This window comes from Oncorhynchus kisutch, unplaced genomic scaffold (genome assembly GCF_002021735.2).
Source record: "Oncorhynchus kisutch isolate 150728-3 unplaced genomic scaffold, Okis_V2 Okis09a-Okis19a_hom, whole genome shotgun sequence".
Classification (NCBI taxonomy): Eukaryota; Metazoa; Chordata; class Actinopteri; order Salmoniformes; family Salmonidae; genus Oncorhynchus; species Oncorhynchus kisutch.
In genome coordinates, this window is record NW_022261985.1 from 5,044,722 (window position 1) to 5,070,328 (window position 25,607).

The 25,607-nt window shown below is 44.1% G+C and overlaps 2 protein-coding genes across 2 annotated transcripts in view; one reads left to right on the forward strand and one right to left on the reverse strand.

The window, feature by feature from the left end:
* The window catches only part of LOC109886443 (calcium-independent phospholipase A2-gamma-like), a 41,075-nt gene extending 16,683 nt beyond the window's left edge, over window positions 1–24,392 (reverse strand). Inside the window, exons 1-7 of the mRNA XM_031815620.1 lie at window positions 24,327–24,392; window positions 21,308–23,075; window positions 20,034–20,183; window positions 19,606–19,852; window positions 18,801–18,972; window positions 17,333–17,390; window positions 16,620–16,814 (exon numbers count right to left, since the gene is read on the reverse strand). Coding sequence (XP_031671480.1) covers window positions 16,620–16,814; window positions 17,333–17,390; window positions 18,801–18,972; window positions 19,606–19,852; window positions 20,034–20,183; window positions 21,308–22,327 — 1,842 coding nt within the window. The 5' untranslated portion in view covers window positions 22,328–23,075; window positions 24,327–24,392. The remainder of the gene's footprint in view (window positions 1–16,619; window positions 16,815–17,332; window positions 17,391–18,800; window positions 18,973–19,605; window positions 19,853–20,033; window positions 20,184–21,307; window positions 23,076–24,326) is intronic.
* LOC109876874 (A-kinase anchor protein 14) lies at window positions 23,282–24,936 on the forward strand. The gene has a single exon (XM_020469228.2). The coding sequence runs from the start codon at window positions 23,393–23,395 to the stop codon at window positions 23,909–23,911; it is 519 nt and encodes a 172-aa protein (XP_020324817.1). The 5' UTR covers window positions 23,282–23,392; the 3' UTR covers window positions 23,912–24,936.
* Window positions 24,937–25,607: the final 671 nt, after the last annotated feature.

The following is a 25,607-nucleotide window of genomic DNA, read 5'->3' on the forward strand; positions in this document are numbered from 1 at the left end:
AAAGTGCCTATAAGAACACCCAATAGTCAAAGGTTAATGAAATACAAATGGGATAGAGGGAAATAGTCCTATAATTCCTATAATAACTACAACCTAAAACTTCTTACCTGGGAATATTGAAGACTCATGTTAAAAGGAACCACCAGCTTTCATATGTTCTCATGTTCTGAGCAAGGAACTTAAATGTTAGCTTTCTTACATAGCACATATTGCACTTTTACATTCTTCTCCAACACTTTGTTTTTGCATTATTTAAACCAAATTGAACATGTTTCATTATCTACTTGAGATTAAATTGATTTTATTGATGTATTATATTAATTTAAAATATGTGTTAATTCAGTATTGTTGTAATTGTCATTAAAAAATTATTACATTGGCCGATTAATCGGTATCGGCTTTTTTGGTCCTCCAATAATCGGTATCGGCGTTGAAAAATCATAATCGGTCGACTTCTACTTGTTAGTATTATTCAAATAAACAATGCTAGAAATATGCTTGTCTATGTTCTTCATCACTGAGCCAACCGCTCCCCATATAATAGTCCTGGTAGTGAGTGTTGATCCAAAGGTCTCCACGCCACATTATTCCATTACGCCAGCTGGTTCTATTCCCTGACCCTTATGGTCACATAGCCTTAATGAGGGTCAACCTTCCAATCACCATATACAAGCCAACAAACCTTGGCCTATATCTGTGTTGGAGTCAAGAAGTAAAATAAAAAAAAACGATTAAATTCTCATGTTTTCTCATTGCTTTTCAACAAGGAAATTGGAATTTCAGTTTACTAGAAAAAGGCAATGTCATAATTTCACAAGATAATTTGGCCATGAGCTTGGAATGAAATCCCCATTACAACAGCAGGTCATTTAGCTATAACAAACCAACCTGCTCATTTAAATCCCCATAACAGCAGGTCATTTAGCTATAACAAACAACCCTGCTCATTTAAATCCCCATAACAGCAGGTCATTTAGCTAGCTATAACAAACAACCCTGCTCATTTAAATACCCATAACAGCAGGTCATTTAGCTATAACAAACCAACCTGCTCATTTAAATCCCCATAACAGCAGGTCATTTAGCTATAACAAACCAACCTGCTCATTTAAATCCCCATAACAGCAGGTAATTTAGCTAGCTATAACAAACCAACCTGCTAATTTAAATCCCCATAACAGCAGGTCATTTATCTAGCTATAACAAACCAACCTGCTCATTTAAATCCCCATAACAGCAGGTCATTTAGCTAGCTATATCAAACAAACCTGCTCATTTAAATCCCCATAACAGCAGGTCATTTAGCTATAACAAACCAACCTGCTCATTTAAATCCTCATAACAGCAGGTCATTTAGCTATGACAAACAACCCTGCTCATTTAAATCCCCATAACAGCAGGTAATTTAGCTATAACAAACCAACCTGCTAATTTAAATCCCCATAACAGCAGGTCATTTATCTGTAACAAACAGACCTGCTCATTTAAATCCCCATAACAGCAGGTCATTTATCTATAACAAACACACCTGCTCATTTAAATCCAGCCTGAGAGTCCCTGACTGAGGCTTCTCAGCTTCTCTTCATGATATCCTAACACAACACTAGCACAAAATGGATGTACTGGCTCTAGTCTCATTGTTTAGCTGTGTCCGGATGGGTAGATGACCGGGACTGGGAGGGAGGACATGTTGCATTCAGCTGAGGCAGAAGAGATGACATTTTCTGTCCCATTTCCTCTTGAACACTGGGGAGGTCGAACTGGGAGCCACGCTCTGCTCATCTCCCCTCTAGACTCTGGGTGTCCCACAAATAGCACCCTATTCCCTATGTAGTGCACTACTATAGGGTTATGGTCAAAAGTACTGCACTATATAGAGAATAGGGTGGCATTTGGGACGTATCCTCTCCGTCAGTGTATTTATGATGGAACAACATTCATGCCAGTAAAACAAACACCAGTGAACTAAACTGCAGCACGTGGCCGAGCCAGACTAGCTACATGTTTAAATATACCAGATCACTGTGTATTAGTTCACCATGACTCTACTATAGAACCAGTACTATACAACCATAGCAGGTGTTATGGTAAGTCCAACGCATTAACCGGGGGCTCACTGTCTGCCCAGGACATCTACAGCACCCGGTGTCACATGAAGGACAAGAAGATCACCAAGGACCTCAGCCACCTGAGCCACGGCCTGTTCACCCCGCTAACACCTAGAAGATCCTCAAGGACCTCAGCCACCCGAGCCACGGCCTGTTCACCCGCTAACATCTAGAAGATCATCAAGGACCTCAGCCACCCGAGCCACGGCCTGTTCACCCCGCTAACATCTAGAAGATCAAGGACCTCAGCCACCCGAGCCACGGCCTGTTCACCCGCTAACATCTAGAAGATCATCAAGGACCTCAGCCACCCGAGCCTCGGCCTGTTCACCCGCTAACATCTAGAAGATCAAGGACCTCAGCCACCCGAGCCACGGCCTGTTTACCCCGCTAACACCTAGAAGATCCTCAAAGACCTCAGCCACCCGAGCCACGGCCTGTTCACCCCGCTAACACCTAGAAGATCCTCAAAGACCTCCATCCTTACAGAACACTATTCTGATTCCAGATGATCAAGCCTTACAGAACACGGAACACTATTCTGATTCCAGATGATCCATCTTTACAGAACACGGAGCACTATTCTGATTCCAGATGATCAAGCCTTACAGAACACGGAACACTATTCTGATTCCAGATGATCCATCCTTACAGAACACGGAACACTATTCTGATTCCAGATGATCCATCCTTACAGAACACGGAACACTATTCTGATTCCAGATGATCCATCCTTACAGAACACGGAACACTATTCTGATTCCAGATGATCCATCCTTACAGAACACGGAACACTATTCTGATTCCAGATGATCCATCCTTACAGAACACGGAACACTATTCTGATTCCAGATGATCCATCCTTACAGAACACTATTGTGATTCCAGATGATCCATCCTTACAGAACACTATTCTGATTCCAGATGATCCATCCTTACAGAACACTATTCTGATTCCAGATGATCCATCCTTACAGAACACGGAACACTATTCTGATTCCAGATGATCCATCCTTACAGAACACGGAACACTATTCTGATTCCAGATGATCCATCCTTACAGAACACGAAACACTATTCTGATTCCAGATGATCCATCCTTACAGAACACGGAACACTATTCTGATTCCAGATGATCCATCCTTACAGAACACGAAACACTATTCTGATTCCAGATGATCAAGCCTTACAGAACACGGAACACTATTCTGATTCCAGATGATCAAGCCTTACAGAACACTATTCTGATTCCAGATGATCCATCCTTACAGAACACGGAACACTATTCTGATTCCAGATGATCCATCCTTACAGAACACGGAACACTATTCTGATTCCAGATGATCCATCCTTACAGAACACGGAACACTATTCTGATTCCAGATGATCAAGCCTTACAGAACACGGAACACTATTCTGATTCCAGATGATCCATCCTTACAGAACACGGAACACTATTCTGATTCCAGATGATCCATCCTTACAGAACACGAAACACTATTCTGATTCCAGATGATCAAGCCTTACAGAACACGGAACACTATTCTGATTCCAGATGATCAAGCCTTACAGAACACAGAACACTATTCTGATTCCAGATGATCCATCCTTACAGAACACGGAACACTATTCTGATTCCAGATGATCCATCCTTACAGAACACGGAACACTATTCTGATTCCAGATGATCCATCCTTACAGAACACGGAACACTATTCTGATTCCAGATGATCAAGCCTTACAGAACACGGAGCACTATTCTGATTCCAGATGATCCATCCTTACAGAACACGAAACACTATTCTGATTCCAGATGATCAAGCCTTACAGAACACGGAACACTATTCTGATTCCAGATGATCAAGCCTTACAGAACACAGAACACTATTCTGATTCCAGATGATCCATCCTTACAGAACACGGAACACTATTCTGATTCCAGATGATCCATCCTTACAGAACACGGAACACTATTCTGATTCCAGATGATCCATCCTTACAGAACACGGAACACTATTCTGATTCCAGATGATCAAGCCTTACAGAACACGGAACACTATTCTGATTCCAGATGATCAATCCTTACAGAACACGGAACACTATTCTGATTCCAGATGATCCATCCTTACAGAACACGAAACACTATTCTGATTCCAGATGATCAAGCCTTACAGAACACGGAACACTATTCTGATTCCAGATGATCCATCCTTACAGAACACGAAACACTATTCTGATTCCAGATGATCCATCCTTACAGAACACGGAACACTATTCTGATTCCAGATGATCCATCCTTACAGAACACGGAACACTATTCTGATTCCAGATGATCCATCCTTACAGAACACGAAACACTATTCTGATTCCAGATGATCAAGCCTTACAGAACACGGAACACTATTCTGATTCCAGATGATCAAGCCTTACAGAACACGGAACACTATTCTGATTCCAGATGATCCATCCTTACAGAACACGGAACACTATTCTGATTCCAGATGATCAAGCCTTACAGAACACGGAACACTATTCTGATTCCAGATGATCAAGCCTTACAGAACACGGAACACTATTCTGATTCCAGATGATCCATCCTTACAGAACACGGAACACTATTCTGATTCCAGATGATCAAGCCTTACAGAACACGGAACACTATTCTGATTCCAGATGATCCATCCTTACAGAACACGGAACACTATTCTGATTCCAGATGATCCATCCTTACAGAACACGGAGCACTATTCTGATTCCAGATGATCCATCCTTACAGAACACGGAGCACTATTCTGATTCCAGATGATCCATCCTTACAGAACACGGAACACTATTCTGATTCCAGATGATCCATCCTTACAGAACACGGAACACTATTCTGATTCCAGATGATCAAGCCTTACAGAACACGGAACACTATTCTGATTCCAGATGATCAAGCCTTATAGAACACGGAACACTATTCTGATTCCAGATGATCCATCCTTACAGAACACGGAACACTATTCTGATTCCAGATGATCCATCCTTACAGAACACGGAACACTATTCTGATTCCAGATGATCAAGCCTTACAGAACACGGAACACTATTCTGATTCCAGATGATCCATCCTTACAGAACACGGAACACTATTCTGATTCCAGATGATCCATCCTTACAGAACACGGAACACTATTCTGATTCCAGATGATCCATCCTTACAGAACACGGAACACTATTCTGATTCCAGATGATCCATCCTTACAGAACACGGAACACTATTCTGATTCCAGATGATCCATCCTTACAGAACACTATTCTGATTCCAGATGATCCATCCTTACAGAACACTATTCTGATTCCAGATGATCCATCCTTACAGAACACTATTCTGATTCCAGATGATCCATCCTTACAGAACACTATTCTGATTCCAGATGATCCATCCTTACAGAACACTATTCTGATTCCAGATGATCCAGCCTTACAGAACACGGAACACTATTCTGATTCCAGATGATCAAGCCTTACAGAACACGGAACACTATTCTGATTCCAGATGATCTATCCTGACAGAACACGGAACACTATTCTGATTCCAGATGATCCATCCTTACAGAACACTATTCTGATTCCAGATGATCCATCCTTACAGAACACTATTCTGATTCCAGATGATCCATCCTTACAGAACACTATTCTGATTCCAGATGATCCAGCCTTACAGAACACGGAACACTATTCTGATTCCAGATGATCAATCCTTACAGAACACGGAACACTAATCTGATTCCAGATGATCTATCCTGACAGAACACGGAACACTATTCTGATTCCAGATGATCCATCCTTACAGAACACTATTCTGATTCCAGATGATCCATCCTTACAGAACACTATTCTGATTCCAGATGATCCATCCTTACAGAACACTATTCTGATTCCAGATGATCCAGCCTTACAGAACACGGAACACTATTCTGATTCCAGATGATCCATCCTTACAGAACACGAAACACTATTCTGATTCCAGATGATCCATCCTTACAGAACACGGAACACTATTCTGATTCCAGATGATCCATCCTTACAGAACACGGAACACTATTCTGATTCCAGATGATCCATCCTTACAGAACACGGAACACTATTCTGATTCCAGATGATCCATCCTTACAGAACACGGAACACTATTCTGATTCCAGGTGATCCATCCTTACAGAACACGGAACACTATTCTGATTCCAGATGATCCATCCTTACAGAACACGGAACACTATTCTGATTCCAGATGATCAAGCCTTACAGAACACGGAACACTATTCTGATTCCAGATGATCCATCCTTACAGAACACGAAACACTATTCTGATTCCAGATGATCAAGCCTTACAAAACACGGAACACTATTCTGATTCCAGATGATCAAGCCTTACAGAACACAGAACACTATTCTGATTCCAGATGATCCATCCTTACAGAACACGGAACACTATTCTGATTCCAGATGATCCATCCTTACAGAACACGGAACACTATTCTGATTCCAGATGATCCATCCTTACAGAACACGGAACACTATTCTGATTCCAGATGATCCATCCTTACAGAACACTATTCTGATTCCAGATGATCCATCCTTACAGAACACGGAACACTATTCTGATTCCAGATGATCCATCCTTACAGAACACTATTCTGATTCCAGATGATCCATCCTTACAGAACACTATTCTGATTCCAGATGATCCATCCTTACAGAACACGGAACACTATTCTGATTCCAGATGATCCATCCTTACAGAACACTATTCTGATTCCAGATGATCCATCCTTACAGAACACGGAACACTATTCTGATTCCAGATGATCCATCCTTACAGAACACTATTCTGATTCCAGATGATCCATCCTTACAGAACACTATTCTGATTCCAGATGATCCATCCTTACAGAACACGGAACACTATTCTGATTCCAGATGATCCATCCTTACAGAACACGGAACACTATTCTGATTCCAGGTGATCCATCCTTACAGAACACGGAACACTATTCTGATTCCAGGTGATCCATCCTTACAGAACACGGACCACTATTCTGATTCCAGATGATCCATCCTTACAGAACACGGAACACTATTCTGATTCCAGATGATCCATCCTTACAGAACACGGAACACTATTCTGATTCCAGGTGATCCATCCTTACAGAACACGGAACACTATTCTGATTCCAGATGATCCATCCTTACAGAACACGGAACACTATTCTGATTCCAGATGATCAAGCCTTACAGAACACGGAACACTATTCTGATTCCAGATGATCCATCCTTACAGAACACGGAACACTATTCTGATTCCAGATGATCCATCCTTACAGAACACGGAACACTATTCTGATTCCAGATGATCCATCCTTACAGAACACTATTCTGATTCCAGATGATCCATCCTTACAGAACACTATTCTGATTCCAGATGATCCATCCTTACAGAACACTATTCTGATTCCAGATGATCTATCCTGACAGAACACGGAACACTATTCTGATTCCAGATGATCCATCCTTACAGAACACTATTCTGATTCCAGATGATCCATCCTTACAGAACACTATTCTGATTCCAGATGATCCATCCTTACAGAACACTATTCTGATTCCAGATGATCCAGCCTTACAGAACACGGAACACTATTCTGATTCCAGATGATCAAGCCTTACAGAACACGGAACACTATTCTGATTCCAGATGATCAATCCTTACAGAACACGGAACACTATTCTGATTCCAGATGATCCATCCTTACACAACACAAAACACTATTCTGATTCCAGATGATCCATCCTTACAGAACACGGAACACTATTCTGATTCCAGATGATCCATCCTTACAGAACATGGAACACTATTCTGATTCCAGATGATCCATCCTTACAGAACACGGAACACTATTCTGATTCCAGATGATCCATCCTTACAGAACACGGAACACTATTCTGATTCCAGGTGATCCATCCTTACAGAACACGGAACACTATTCTGATTCCAGATGATCCATCCTTACAGAACACGGAACACTATTCTGATTCCAGGTGATCCATCCTTACAGAACACGGAACACTATTCTGATTCCAGATGATCCATCCTTACAGAACACGGAACACTATTCTGATTCCAGATGATCCATCCTTACAGAACACGGAACACTATTCTGATTCCAGATGATCCATCCTTACAGAACACTATTCTGATTCCAGATGATCCATCCTTACAGAACACTATTCTGATTCCAGATGATCCATCCTTACAGAACACTATTCTGATTCCAGATGATCCATCCTTACAGAACACTATTCTGATTCCAGATGATCCATCCTTACAGAACACGGAACACTATTCTGATTCCAGATGATCCATCCTTACAGAACACTATTCTGATTCCAGATGATCCATCCTTACAGAACACTATTCTGATTCCAGATGATCCATCCTTACAGAACACGGAACACTATTCTGATTCCAGGTGATCCATCCTTACAGAACACGGACCACTATTCTGATTCCAGATGATCCATCCTTACAGAACACGGAACACTATTCTGATTCCAGATGATCCATCCTTACAGAACACGGAACACTATTCTGATTCCAGATGATCCATCCTTACAGAACACGGAACACTATTCTGATTCCAGATGATCCATCCTTACAGAACACGGAACACTATTCTGATTCCAGATGATCCATCCTTACAGAACACGGAACACTATTCTGATTCCAGATGATCCATCCTTACAGAACACGGAACACTATTCTGATTCCAGATGATCCATCCTTACAGAACACGGAACACTATTCTGATTCCAGGTGATCCATCCTTACAGAACACGGAACACTATTCTGATTCCAGATGATCCATCCTTACAGAACACGGAACACTATTCTGATTCCAGATGATCAAGCCTTACAGAACACGGAACACTATTCTGATTCCAGATGATCCATCCTTACAGAACACGGAACACTATTCTGATTCCAGATGATCCATCCTTACAGAACACGGAACACTATTCTGATTCCAGATGATCCATCCTTACAGAACACTATTCTGATTCCAGATGATCCATCCTTACAGAACACTATTCTGATTCCAGATGATCCATCCTTACAGAACACTATTCTGATTCCAGATGATCTATCCTGACAGAACACGGAACACTATTCTGATTCCAGATGATCCATCCTTACAGAACACTATTCTGATTCCAGATGATCCATCCTTACAGAACACTATTCTGATTCCAGATGATCCATCCTTACAGAACACTATTCTGATTCCAGATGATCCAGCCTTACAGAACACGGAACACTATTCTGATTCCAGATGATCAAGCCTTACAGAACACGGAACACTATTCTGATTCCAGATGATCAATCCTTACAGAACACGGAACACTATTCTGATTCCAGATGATCCATCCTTACACAACACAAAACACTATTCTGATTCCAGATGATCCATCCTTACAGAACACGGAACACTATTCTGATTCCAGATGATCCATCCTTACAGAACATGGAACACTATTCTGATTCCAGATGATCCATCCTTACAGAACACGGAACACTATTCTGATTCCAGATGATCCATCCTTACAGAACACGGAACACTATTCTGATTCCAGGTGATCCATCCTTACAGAACACGGAACACTATTCTGATTCCAGATGATCCATCCTTACAGAACACGGAACACTATTCTGATTCCAGGTGATCCATCCTTACAGAACACGGAACACTATTCTGATTCCAGATGATCCATCCTTACAGAACACGGAACACTATTCTGATTCCAGATGATCCATCCTTACAGAACACGGAACACTATTCTGATTCCAGATGATCCATCCTTACAGAACACTATTCTGATTCCAGATGATCCATCCTTACAGAACACTATTCTGATTCCAGATGATCCATCCTTACAGAACACTATTCTGATTCCAGATGATCCATCCTTACAGAACACTATTCTGATTCCAGATGATCCATCCTTACAGAACACGGAACACTATTCTGATTCCAGATGATCCATCCTTACAGAACACTATTCTGATTCCAGATGATCCATCCTTACAGAACACTATTCTGATTCCAGATGATCCATCCTTACAGAACACGGAACACTATTCTGATTCCAGGTGATCCATCCTTACAGAACACGGACCACTATTCTGATTCCAGATGATCCATCCTTACAGAACACGGAACACTATTCTGATTCCAGATGATCCATCCTTACAGAACACGGAACACTATTCTGATTCCAGATGATCCATCCTTACAGAACACGGAACACTATTCTGATTCCAGATGATCCATCCTTACAGAACACGGAACACTATTCTGATTCCAGATGATCCATCCTTACAGAACACGGAACACTATTCTGATTCCAGATGATCCATCCTTACAGAACACGGAACACTATTCTGATTCCAGATGATCCATCCTTACAGAACACGGAACACTATTCTGATTCCAGATGATCCATCCTTACAGAACACGGAACACTATTCTGATTCCAGATGATCCATCCTTACAGAACACGGAACACTATTCTGATTCCAGATGATCCATCCTTACAGAACACGGAACACTATTCTGATTCCAGATGATCCATCCTTACAGAACACTATTCTGATTCCAGATGATCCATCCTTACAGAACACGGAACACTATTCTGATTCCAGATGATCCATCCTTACAGAACACTATTCTGATTCCAGATGATCCATCCTTACAGAACACGAAACACTCAATATGATTTAACTTTTTCTCCATCTTCATTAGGAAGTTGTGTGGCAGTTTGGGGGAAAAAACTACTTTTTCTTGACTGATTACCATTTGATGGCTGTGGTACCAATTTGTCATATCATTTGAAAGGGCTGTTTCTCAGCTTTCAAAATATGTATCATGTTTTCATATACGGTTTGACACCAGCAAATGTAGCTGGTTAATGCATGCAGAGGTCATGGTCTGAGTACATCTCAGAGCAGTTAGCTGGTTAATGCATGCAGAGGTCCTGGTCTGAGTACATCTCAGTGCAGTTAGCTGGTTAATGCATGCAGAGGTCCTGGTCTGAGTACATCTCAGTGCAGTTAGCTGGTTAATGCATGCAGAGGTCATGGTCTGAGTACATCTCAGAGCAGTTAGCTGGTTAATGCATGCAGAGGTCCTGGTCTGAGTACATCTCAGTGCAGTTAGCTGGTTAATGCATGCAGAGGTCCTGGTCTGAGTACATCTCAGTGCAGTTAGCTGGTTAATGCATGCAGAGGTCATGGTCCGAGTACATCTCAGTGCAGTTAGCTGGTTAATGCATGCAGAGGTCCTGGTCTGAGTACATCTCAGAGCAGTTAGCTAGTTAATGCATGCAGAGGTCCTGGTCTGAGTACATCTCAGAGCAGTTAGCTGGTTAATGCATGCAGAGGTCCTGGTCTGAGTACATCTCAGAGCTGTTAGCTGGTGTTCTAAAGCCTAGTGTTTCCATTCCCCTTTAAAACACAGATTTTTTTATGGACGGGCTGGTAGGCCGGTGGGCTGGCGGGCGTCTCCATCCGGACTGACTGAGAGCAGAGGGAGTTCAGCTGTCAACCGGTTTCTCAGCCAAGAGTTAAAGCTGCTACTTGCATGTTAATCCACACACACACACACACACACACACACACACACACACACACACACACACACACACACACACACACACACACACACACACACACACACACACACACACACACACACAATACATGAAACAGAACATAAAGGGATTAGTGATAAGAGTCTATTGACTATGTAATAGCATATTAGTTAGGTCAGTCCACTGGGTATGTAGCATTGTCAGAGAAGGGACAGGGAGCTAAAGGGACATTATGGATAATGAAAGCATTGTGTCATGAAATGGACTTCGCCTTATCAAAATGTTGAAGCAGGAAGTTCAATGATTAAAAGGAGGTTCATCCAAGATAACAGCCAAGTCTCGTGACAAACTAAGGATTCAAATGATTACTGCCACATTAAAACGACCAAATATGTCCATTGATCAGTAGAGAAAACTCCAAAAACAACCCAGCTCTCTGAAGAGGCGAGTCAAGAGCTGTGGACTTTGAATACATCTCTAGTCTACACTCTCCTCTTTGGTCTGTTGTGAAGCTTTTGAGACAAGGGAAACAGGGCCAAAACACAGTGGCACACAGTATATAAAGCACGTCACCAAATCATCCATCTCTCTCCACACACACAGATCTCACTCCGACTAATCCTGTGGCGTGTGCGTGTGGTACGTGTTTAAATATCAATAAATGATTGGAGTGTGTGTGGCAGGGCACTGTGCTCCTTTATGAATGGCTGATCAAAGGGACTGTGGGGCAGGCAGGCAGCGACCTCTCCTTTCAGACTCTGGGTAAAGGTTAAAGAACGGCTGTCTAAGGGCTCTGCCCAGATGGAGGGAGGCCCAAACCCACTTGGTCGGGTAGATAGAATATTCACTGGTTGCCATGGAGATTTCTAAGGCTCTGAGAAGAGAGCTTGCTTTGCACTTAGCTCTGACTTCCTACTTCCTGAAACAAACCAACATCCAGGAAATAGCTTTTGATCTATGACGCAGGTGTACAGTCTACAACCAAACAAAACTAAAGCAGGTCAACAGAGTGGCATCCAAATTACACAGGTCAAATACCATTTTGTTGACCTAGAAAATAGACAAACAAATAGGCTGTTGAGGTTCAACCTGACAGAGGGTTGGCTATACATCAGATATCCTCTTTCATCAAGAGTCACTGTCCTGCCATTCCCCTACAGACAGCAGCACCTACAGGAACCCTTCTCCATCACAGGGGGGCTCAGTCTTTGATATGCGTGTTTGAAGTGAGAGTGAGTGAGAGTTCTGTTCACAAACACAAACAGACCCCACAGAGCCCCAGGACAGCAACACAATTAGACCCAACCACATCATGAGAAAACAAAAAGATCATTTTTTCCCAATGTGTCAAGTTACAAAAAAAACAGCAAACTAGAATGCTATTTGTCCCTAAACAGAGAGAACACAGTGGCAGAATACCTGACCACTGTGACTGACCCAAACTTAAGGAAAGCTTTGACTATGTACAGACTCAGTGAGCATAGCCTTGCTATTGAGAAAGGCCGTCATAGGCAGACATGGCTCTCAAGAGAAGACAGACAATGTGCCCACTGCCCACAAAATGAGGTGGAAACTGAAATGCACTTCCTAACATCCTGTCCAATGTATGACCATATTAGAGACACATATTTCCCTCAGATTACACAGATCCACAAAGAATTCGAAAACAAATCCAATGTTGATAAACTCCCATATCTACTGGGTGAAATACCACAGTGTGACATCACAGCAGCAAGATTATTATTATGATTTATTTTCCATTTTGTACTTTAACTATTTTCACATCGTTACAACACTGTTTATAGACAAATGTCTTTATTATTTTGGAACTTCTGTGAGTGTAATGTTTACTGTTCATTCTTTATTGTTTATTTCACTTTGGTTTATTATCTACTTCACTTGCTTTGGTAATGTTAACATATGTTTCCCATGACAATGACGCCCCTTAAATTTGAATTGAATTGAAATGGAACAGAGAGAGAGATGCTCTACATTTACTCTCTGCATCTCCAGCTGAGAGAACGGGCTAATTTAACACACAGAAACACACACTACGGCCCTACAGTTAATGGCCTCAGGCCTCGGAGAGGACTATCAGGAAGTGTACTGAAAGTGTATTGATTTGCGAGAAGTGTTGGGTAAATGAGTGACAGTCAGGGAGAGATCATAGAGACAGAGAGACAAAGAGAGAGGGGTAATAGAGAAAGAGAGAGGCTGAGGTAGATAAACAGAGAAAGAGACAGGTTGAGGTAGATAAACAGAGAAAGAGACAGGTTGAGGTAGATAAACAGAGAGAGAGACAGGTTGAGGTAGATAAACAGAGAGAGAGAGAGAGACAGGTTGAGGTAGATAAACAGAGAGAGAGAGAGAGACAGGTTGAGGTAGATAAACAGAGAGAGAGAGAGAGACAGGTTGAGGTAGATAAACAGAGAGAGAGAGAGAGACAGGTTGAGGTAGATAAACAGAGAGAGAGAGAGAGAGGTTGAGGTAGATAAACAGAGAGAGAGAGAGAGAGAGAGAGAGAGGTTGAGGTAGATAAACAGAGAGAGAGAGAGAGAGAGAGAGAGAGAGAGAGGTTGAGGTAGATAAACAGAGAGAGAGAGAGAGAGAGAGAGAGAGGTTGAGGTAGATAAACAGAGAGAGAGAGAGGTTGAGGTAGATAAACAGAGAGAGAGAGAGGTTGAGGTAGATAAACAGAGAGAGAGAGGGGTTGAGGTAGATAAACAGAGAGAGAGGTTGAGGTAGATAAACAGAGAGAGAGAGGTTGAGGTAGATAAACAGAGAGAGAGAGGTTGAGGTAGATAAACAGAGAGAGAGAGAGGTTGAGGTAGATAAACAGAGAGAGAGAGGTTGAGGTAGATAAACAGAGAGAGAGAGAGGTTGAGATAGATAAACAGAGAGAGAGAGAGGTTGAGATAGATAAACAGGGAGAAAGAGACAGGTTGAGGTAGATAAACAGGGAGAAAGAGACAGGTTGAGGTAGATAAACAGGGAGAAAGAGACAGGTTGAGGGTAGATAAACAGAGAGAGAGAGAGGTTGAGGTAGATAAACAGAGAGAGAGGTTGAGGTAGATAAACAGAGAGAGAGAGAGAGAGGTTGAGGTAGATAAACAGAGAGAGAGACAGGTTGAGGTAGATAAACAGAGAGAGAGACAGGTTGAGGTAGATAAACAGAGAGAGAGACAGGTTGAGGTAGATAAACAGAGAGAGAGACAGGTTGAGGTAGATAAACAGAGAGAGAGGTTGAGGTAGATAAACAGAGAGAGAGAGAGAGAGGTTGAGGTAGATAAACAGAGAGAGAGAGACAGGTTGAGGTAGATAAACAGAGAGAGAGAGACAGGTTGAGGTAGATAAACAGAGAGAGAGAGACAGGTTGAGGTAGATAAACAGAGAGAGAGAGACAGGTTGAGGTAGATAAACAGAGAGAGAGAGGTTGAGGTAGATAAACAGAGAGAGAGAGGTTGAGGTAGATAAACAGAGAGAGAGAGGTTGAGGTAGATAAACAGAGAGAGAGAGAGGTTGAGATAGATAAACAGAGAGAGAGAGAGGTTGAGATAGATAAACAGGGAGAAAGAGACAGGTTGAGGTAGATAAACAGGGAGAAAGAGACAGGTTGAGGTAGATAGAGAGAGAGAGAGAGAGAGAGAGAGAGGTTGAGGTAGATAGAGAGAGAGAGAGAGAGAGGTTGAGGTAGATAGAGAGAAAGAGAGGTTGAGGTAGATAAACAGAGAGAGAGACAGGTTGAGGTAGATAAACAGAGAGAGAGACAGGTTGAGGTAGATAAGCAGAGAGAGAGACAGGTTGAGGTAGATAAACAGAGAGAGAGACAGGTTGAGGTAGATAAACAGAGAGAGAGACAGGTGTAGGTAGATAAACAGAGAGAGAGGTTGAGGTAGATAAACAGAGAGAGAGGTTGAGGTAGATAAACAGAGAGAGAGAGAGGTTGAGATAGATAAACAGAGAGAGAGACAGGTTGAGGTAGATAAACAGGGAGAAAGAGACAGGTTGAGGTAGATAAACAGAGAGAGAGAGAGAGAGGTTGAGGTAGATAAACAGAGAGAGAGAGAGAGAGGTTGAGGTAGATAAACAGAGAGAGAGAGAGAGAAACTTCTGTATGTGTAATGTTTACTGTTCATTTTTGTTGTTTTTCACTTTATATATTCACTTTGTATGTTGTCTACCTCACTTGCTTTGGCAATGTTAACACATGTTTCCCATGCCAATAAAGCCCTTGAATTGAATTGAATTGAATTGAGAGAGGTTGAGGTAGATAAACAGAGAGAGAGAGAGAGAGGTTGAGGTAGATAAACAGAGAGAGAGAGAGAAGTTGAGGTAGATAAACAGAGAGAGAGAGAGAAGTTGAGGTAGATAAACAGAGAGAGAGAAGTTGAGGTAGATAAAGAGAGAGAGAGGCTGAGGTAGATAAACAGAGAGAAAGAGAGAGGTTAAGGTAGATAGAGAAAGGTTGAGGTAGATAAACAGAGAGAAAGAGAGAGGTTGAGGTAGATAAACAGAGAGAAAGAGAGAGGTTGAGGTAGATAAACAGAGAGAGGCTGAGGTAGATAAACACAGAGGCTGAGGTAGATAAACAGAGAGAGGCTGAGGTAGATAAACAGAGAGAGGCTGAGGAAGATAAACAGAGAGAGGCTGAGGTAGATAAACAGAGAGGTTGATGTAGCTAAACAGAGAGAAAGAAAGAGAGGTTGAGGTAGATAAACAGAGAGAGGCTGAGGTAGATAAACAGAGAAAGAGAGAGGCTGAGGTAGATAAACAGAGAGAGAGTACTAAAGCTACACATACAGAGATAGATGAATTGGTTACCTGGTGCAGGTCTTTTCCCAGTGTATACTCCTGGAAGTACCCTGGGGCGGCTGAGGAGGCTCTGATGGCCTGCCACATCTTGTGTTTACAGTCTCCTATGTAGTGGGACCGGACCCCTGGTAGCATGCTGTAGTTCCTGAACACATAGGCCTTCAGAGGCAGACCCCTGTTCACTATGGTGCTCACTGCTGACACCTAGAGGAGGAACAGAGGCATGAACTAAATGAAGACGTGTTCATGAGAGAAGAGATGGGTTGGTTAGCAACAAAACCAACGTGCACAACAGACGGGTTGGCTTAGATTGTTAACAACATGTAAAGTATATTTAGTCTCCAATGTTTATTGTGCAAATGTATTTATGTTTTCAATGAGCACTTGTTGTCTCTTAAATGAATCGTTACAGTTGTTGATTAGCTAGCTAGCGGATTTTAGCCCCATTAGCATTGACATGACATGAGTCAAAACAAGACATGGTGTCAAGAACAAGACACAATGAGACTAAACGAGCAGCCTAGGACTCCCTACATGGCAACTTCTTGTCATTGTTGCTATGTGACCATCCAGGATCATAACAACGCAGGCCATCCAGCCGTACCGATGCGTACATATCATTTTGGTGACTCGTCAGCCTACCCGTCGATATGGACTTGATTAAGTCTTTGTTCCCTGTGTAAGTGTATGGTTGTTAAAGTGATGTATAGATCAAACCTCACCTTTGGGCATTTTGGATCCCGGGCTGTCTCGACCATGAGGCCTTCTCCCATTCTCTCCCTGTTACACACAAAACATTCAGCACTCCATTATCAAATCAGACAAAATTATACTGCAATTTACATGCTCCAAAATAAGAACATGATTTTCATAGGTCAGACTACACTGTCAAGATATTTTACCACTGACATGACAGTATCCTAGACGGAGCAGCAGGGTACTGACATGACAGTATACTAGACGGAGCAGCAGGGTACTGACATGACAGTATCCTAGACGGAGCAGCAGGGTACTGACATGACAGTATCCTAGACGGAGCAGCAGGGTACTGACATGACAGTATACTAGTCGGAGCAGCAGGGTACTGACATGACAGTATACTAGACGGAGCAGCAGGGTACTGACATGACAGTATACTAGACGGAGCAGCAGGGTACTGACATGACAGTATCCTAGACGGAGCAGCAGGGTACTGACATGACAGTATCCTAGACGGAGCAGCAGGGTACTGACATGACAGTATACTAGACGGAGCAGCAGGGTACTGACATGACAGTATACTAGACGGAGCAGCAGGGTACTGACATGACAGTATACTAGACGGAGCAGCAGGGTACTGACATGACAGTATACTAGACGGAGCAGCAGGGTACTGACATGACAGTATCCTAGACGGAGCAGCAGGGTACTGACATGACAGTATCCTAGACGGAGCAGCAGGGTACTGACATGACAGTATACTAGACGGAGCAGCAGGGTACTGACACGACAGTATCCTAGACGGAGCAGCAGGGTACTGACATGACAGTATCCTAGACGGAGCAGCAGGGTACTGACACGACAGTATCCTAGACGGAGCAGCAGGGTACTGACACGACAGTATCCTAGACGGAGCAGCAGGGTACTGACACGACAGTATCCTAGACGGAGCAGCAGGGTACTGACACGTCAGTATCCTAGACGGAGCAGCAGGGTACTGACACGACAGTATCCTAGACGGAGCAGCAGGGTACTGACACGACAGTATCCTAGACGGAGCAGCAGGGTACTGACATGACAGTATACTAGACGGAGCAGCAGGGTACTGACATGACAGTATACTAGATGGAGCAGCAGGGTACTGACATGACAGTATACTAGACGGAGCAGCAGGGTACTGACATGACAGTATACTAGACGGAGCAGCAGGGTACTGACATGACAGTATACTAGACGGAGCAGCAGGGTACTGACATGACAGTATACTAGACGGAGCAGCAGGGTACTGACATGACAGTATACTAGACGAAGCAGCAGGGTACTGACATGACAGTATACTAGTCGGAGCAGCAGGGTACTGACACGACAGTATACTAGATGGAGCAGCAGGGTACTGACATAACAGGGTACTGACATGACAGTATACTAGACGGAGCAGCAGGGTACTGACATGACAGTATACTAGTCGGAGCAGCAGGGTACTGTACTCACTTGAGGATGTTCTCCCAGATCTGGCTGTCGTAGAAGGCGTGGCTCCAGCCCATCTTGACGGTTCCCACGATGACGTTCTGTTTGAACACATCAGAACCCAGCTTCCTGTAGAGTTCCTCACAATCATCCAGAGGAATCTGGAACACCCCCAACATGAAGGCCAGGATGGCACCTGAGGGACAGGGGTTCATCGTGTTAAGATGCCACGTGCCAAACAGGACTTTCAGATTTAAAAAAAAGGATTATCCTCCCCAATATCGTGATATCCAATTGGTAGTTACAGTCTTGTCCCATCGCTGCAACTCCCGTACAGAGGGAGAGGTGAAGGTTGAGAGCCATGCGTCCTCCGAAACACGACCCCGCCAAGCCATACTGCCTCTTGACACACAGCTCGCTTAACCCGGAAGCCAGCCGAACCAACGTGTCAGAGGAAACACCATACAGCTGGCGACCGTGTCAGAGTACATGCGCCAGGCCCAAACCCTCCCCTAACCCGGACGATGCTGGGACAATTGTGCGTTGCCTCATGGGTCTCCCGGTCGCAGCCGGTCTGTAATGACGCCTCAAGCGCTGCTCCACTCGGGAGGCCCTGACATTTTGATTTTAAGACTGGACTGTATAGTGCCTTTCATTAAACACAAGTGACTGGGTTCTCAGACATAAATGAAACCTAGTCTTGGCCTAAAAGAATGCTCAATGGGTTATGTTCTCAGGACTAGGCCTGATCTGTCTGGGAAACCAGCCCTAGTAGTGTGGACCGATATCATGTTGTAGAAAATACAGGGAGCTTAGTGAAACAGCCTACCTGTGCTGACCCCACAGATGTAGTCAAACAGCTGGTAGATGGGTTTGCCCGTCAGTGTCTGCAGTTTGTGTAGGGTCTGCAGGGCTACCAGTCCCCTGGTCCCCCCTCCATCGATGGCCAGGATCCGTATACCCTGGCCCTTCACAGGGTCTGTGTATCCCACCAGGGCCAGGGCCTCTCTCACTGCAGCCTGGAGCCGGGGGTCTCTGGTCTGCCTCAGACGCAACAGGCACGGGATCACCCTCTCCTGGGGGGGATTCACTTCAGCAAATTCACACACTTCTACATGTACCCATCTTAGTTGAATGCACTGATTGGAAGTTGGTCTATCAGAGCTTCTGCTACATGGCTAAAATATGAATGTAAATATACCCACAGTATATCTACAAGGATTGAAGTTTACATTGTCTACAAAAACAGCCCCACACCTTGACGGCCACGCCACGTGTCTCAGGGTACTCCAGAAGATGCAGGCTAAGCTCCTCCACACGGCTGGTGTGGATATTCATGTCTGTGGCTTTCTGGATGCCCTGCACCAAGGCTCTGGTCCTGTTGTCCATACTCACCCGGGCTATGATCTGGGATGGGAGGGCACAGAACATATCCAGGATCCTTTTTAAAAATGTATATCAAAATGAGATATAAGGTAATCATTGTGTGTAATGTTTTCCCTCTGTCCTAGATCATTGAACATGAACTTCAAACAGACAGGGTAAGACACTTCAAACGGACAGAGTAAGACACTTCAAACTGACAGGGTAAGACACTTCAAACTGACAGGGTAAGACACTTCAAACGTACAGGGTAAGACACTTCAAACGTACAGGGTAAGACACTTCAAACGTACAGGGTAAGACACTTCAAACGTACAGGGTAAGACACTTCAAACGTACAGGGTAAGACACTTCAAACGTACAGGGTAAGACACTTCAAACGTACAGGGTAAGACACTTCAAACGTACAGGGTAAGACACTTCAAACTGACAGGGTAAGACACTTCAAACTGACAGGGTAAGACACTTCAAACGTACAGGGTAAGACACTTCAAACGTACAGGGTAAGACACTTCAAACGTACAGGGTAAGACACTTCAAACGTACAGGGTAAGACACTTCAAACGTACAGGGTAAGACACTTCAAACGTACAGGGTAAGACACTTCAAACGTACAGGGTAAGACACTTCAAACTGACAGGGTAAGACACTTCAAACTGACAGGGTAAGACACTTCAAACTGACAGGGTAAGACACTTCAAACTGACAGGGTAAGACACTTCAAACTGACAGGGTAAGACACTTCAAACAGACAGGGTAAGACACTTCAAACGGACAGGGTAAGACACTTCAAACGGACAGGGTAAGACACTTCAAACTGACAGGGTAAGACACTTCAAACAGACAGGGTAAGACACTTCAAACAGACAGGGTAAGACACTTCAAACGGACAGGGTAAGACACTTCAAACGGACAGGGTAAGACACTTCAAAAGGACAGGGTAAGACACTTCAAATGGACAGGGTAAGACACTTCAAACTGACAGGGTAAGACACTTCAAATGGACAGGGTAAGACACTTCAAACGGACAGGGTAAGACACTTCAAACGGACAGGGTAAGACACTTCAAATGGACAGGGTATTAAAAGTTCATTTGAATTAATTCACATGGCAGAGAATCAATCATTTATATGAATCAGTTTCAGTACCTTCTCTCTCTGGCTCAGCAGTAGTTTATTGGCCCCCTCTTCAGCATTCTTCTTCTGCTCCTCAGTCTCCATCTTCTCTCCAGGCTTCCTCACAGCCTCCTCCGTGGTCTTCTCTTCAACTGCTGCTGTGACGCTCTTGGGGTCAGCTCTGAACTTACTAGGTACCAAGGGTGCTATGTAGCTGCCAAAGAATGCCTGAACATTGGGACGAGGGTCAGACAGATACTGCCCAAACCCCCCTTTTTTAGAGGGTGTTAGGGTGGGGGTAGGGGTGGAGGTATAGGAGACTGGGTCAGAGGAAGTACTGTCTGTGGCAGGGCTAACCTCCTCCAGGGGAGGAGTCGGTTGTGGGGTAGCTGCCTTGCCCTGGATAGCCTTGGTCTCAGCTGCCACAGGTACTGAAACGGGGATGTGGTCCCCGCTCTTAGTACTCTGATAGCGTAGACTGAGAGCAGGCTTGGAGGACGTGGATGCTTGAGCATTGTCATTTAGATGGTGAGGCTTCTTGTCATCTCCTGTTAATAGACTACTACAACTCCCAAAGTAGTTGTTGACGTGTTGAGAGAGGCTGCTGTATGTCTCGTCCATGTTGGTGGACAGGGCCTCTGGTTGGAACAGCTGTAACGTCTGCTTGGCAATGGCTGACGAGGAGCTAGCGGTGGATATAGCCACTGATGCGGCGGAGTTAGCCACTGACGCAGCGAGGCTCTGTTTGGGCTTGGCGTTGGCCATGAAGGGTTTCTCTAAAGCCTGAAGTGGCTGATTCTCCTTCCCTTCTTCTCCATTGTTCTGTTCCTGTCCTACTGTCTGATCCTGCTCTGGTGGCTTCATGTCTATTGCAGCAGCTGAAGGGTCACTAGCTGCCGGGGTTGGAGATGGAGTCAGAGGCTCCGCTTCGGCCAGTACCTTCTCTGCATGGGCGGCTGCGGCACTGGGCTTAAGGCGGGAGATCTTGGAGAGGAGGTCGCTGCCACTTACTGCTTTAGTAACAGTGTTGAGCGTGCTCCTGATCCGCGACATGCGTCAGCTCACACCAGAGACAGGAGAGAGTTAAAATGGTATGACTGGACTACAGCCTTGCTTGTGCCAGTGCTGATACGGGAATAGGCCTTGATGGGTCATCTCCTTCGCTTGTGTGGTCTGTGTTCAGTTAGGACAACCTCTGGAGACTGGGTCAGTCAGGACAACCTCTGGAGACTGGGTCAGTCAGGACAACCTCTGGAGACTGGGTCAGTCAGGACAACCTCTGGAGACTGGGTCAGTCAGGACAACCTCTGGAGACTGGGTCAGTCAGGACAACCTCTGGAGACTGGGTCAGTCAGGACAACCTCTGGAGACTGGGTCAGTTAGGACAACCTCTGGAGACTGGGTCAGTCAGGACAACCTCTGGAGACTGGGTCAGTCAGGACAACCTCTGGAGACTGGGTCAGTCAGGACAACCTCTGGAGACTGGGTCAGTTAGGACAACCTCTGGAGACTGGGTCAGTCAGGGCAACCTCTGGAGACTGGGTCAGTCAGGACAACCTCTGGAGACTGGGTCAGTTAGGACAACCTCTGGAGACTGGGTCAGTCAGGACAACCTCTGGAGACTGGGTCAGTCAGGACAACCTCTGGAGACTGGGTCAGTCAGGACAACCTCTGGAGACTGGGTCAGTTAGGACAACCTCTGGAGACTGGGTCAGTCAGGGCAACCTCTGGAGACTGGGTCAGTCCTCTTGGCTCTGGTCCAGCATAGGTCATCTAGGAATGAAGCTGCCTCCTAGAATATCTGAGAAAGAAAGCTAATGGATGTCAGAGGACTTTGTGCAAAGTCTAGCTAAATAAACATACAATTTAGCCTTAAGTAAAACCACAATGGAGCCCCTCATTAGAATGAAGAAAGGTATTTGTCCCACACAAAAAAAATAGATAGGGTTTGAATGGCCAACCAGTGCTATCAAATCCCCGGATGTTCCTTCTGTTCTATGGTAGCCATGGAAACCCTTCAAAACAACAACATTCGTTTTCCAGTGTAGAAAACGAATGATATCTACGGGTTTCCAAATACTTTATCAAAGTAAGTTTTGATATACGAAGAGAAACACGATGGACGAGAGGCCTTCATCAAACCTAAGCTTGAGAGCATCTGAAATCGTGAAAAATGTAGTGGAGAACGCACGCGGTGCCCTCGGCCACCAGCAAGCAGTGGAAGACTCCACCGAATACGAGTTTAGAAACATAGAATGGATAACTTGCAAGGACTTTACAATTGAACTGGGGAAAGTGCGAATCGAGGAGTACATCCACACATGGGAGGTGCACACCAGCTGGCTTTTTAGCCTAGTATTCCTCGAGGAGACGGATCATGAGTTTCACAAACAGTACCACTACCGGGCACAATGGAGCATCCCCACCCGACGTACCCCGATCCCCAAGGCTACTGCCAGTGTCTACTTTGTCATTGTGATTTCCAAGATCAAACCTCAGACTTTGCCCGTGGAGGTGTACTTTCTAGTGGAGTCGAACAGGCTGACACACAGGCCAGGGGAAACGAGGTTCAGGGAGAAGTGGTTGAAAGACGTCATCGAGAGCAAAACGTTGCTCCAGAATACTGTCGACTTTTAGCAATATAAACATTGGAATGGACAGCTAAACGTTTCTGTGGCGAATATTCATCTCTTATGAGACACCTAACGTTACCTAGCGAGTACATTTCCAGGCCAACGGGGAACACACGAGTCATTACATGGGCTTGTATCAATAAAGGGGCCACTGCCTTCACTGTGAAGAGTTGGAAAAAAACATGGCTGTATATCAGTGAAGCTGTGTTTTACAACAACTCGGTCGTTTTTTTGCTAACTAGCGATACAACACAGCAGCTAGTACCTAACGTTAATTTATTTTACGCTGGGTTAGCTAACTGGCAAAGCAGCATCAGCTAGCTAATCATCATTGAGTTTACGACAGCCCATTTCAAAAGGTGTTTTGTAGATTATGATAAAAACCTAGACAAATGTAACATTTCATCCAAGGAAATTACCTGAATAGTCAGCGTTTTATTGACAGATATGCTCGCTAAGGAAAACAGGAAATGGGTAAATATACAATAGATCACGTTACGGTGCTCTGCTTCTCGATTGGCTGTTTCATAGGCACGTCAACCGCTAACCACCAACCACGAGAGGGCATGCATTGACTGCTCTGTAACACTAGAGGGCAGCATTTTATGTGAGATAATCCTCCCTGTGTGAATCATTACGTTTCATTGTGGAACAGCTACAGTATTTAATTGAATTTAAATAGGATAAAAATCATTCCGCATGACTCATTTGTATTACTTATGTTTGGCACAAATGTTTATTTCACCAATTAGAGTATGAACTAATGATTTGATCAAATCTAGATGGAGTGTGCATTCGATTGTAATCAACAACATTCCAGCATCATGGAGAGCGACATAGCCACATACAGCCCACTACCGAAAGTAGCTAATTGTTTATCTATAACATTATTATTTCTGTTGTTAACCCAATCACAAGAGGAGGATTGTACAATTGATAAAATACAATATCAACATGTGATGCAAATTAAATATGGATGATTTAAGAGATCATTCACTGATCATCCCATTGAGGATGTATCTATCTCTACTATGGATTGTTCCATGCAGAGTCTCGTTCAACAACATGCAGTGTGAAATGTCAGCAAGGTGTGCAAATGTCAAATGAGCTCAGTGGTTTTTGCCTGTCTCTTATACAACATGGTTGGGAGGAACATTGACTTCAACAAAGTTAATTGGACAAGGTCCATTCAGGTCTCATAATGGGGTGCCCACGAATTCTCCCAAACCTCAATTTAAAACCACTGTCTGCTGGGTCCCAAATGGAACCTGTTCCTGTGCATGTGCCTGTTCCTGTGTCTGTGCCTGTGCCTGTTCCTGTGTCTGTTCCCGTGTCTGCGTCTGTTCCTGTGTCTGTTCCTGTGTCTGTTACTTTGCCTGTTCCTGTGTCTGTTTCTGTGCCTGTTCCTGTGTCTGTTTCTGTGCCAGTTCCTGTGTCTGTTTCTGTGCCTGTTCCTGTGTCTGTGCCTGTTCCTGTGTCTGTTCCTGTGCCTGTTCCTGTGCCTGTTCCTGTTCCTGTGCCTGTTCCTGTGCCTGTTCCTGTGCCTGTTCCTGTTCCTGTGCCTGTTCCTGTGCCTGTGCCTGTTCCTGTGTCTGTTCCTGTTCCTGTTCCTGTGCCTGTTCCTGTGCCTGTTCCTGTTCCTGTGCCTGTTCCTGTTCCTGTGCCTGTTCCTGTTCCTGTGCCTGCTCCTGTTCCTGTGC

Coding starts and splice junctions, on each gene's coding strand:
- LOC109876874 (XM_020469228.2), top strand. CDS start 23,393: ATGGACGAGAGGCCTTCATCAAACCTAAGCTTGAGAGCATCTGAAATC.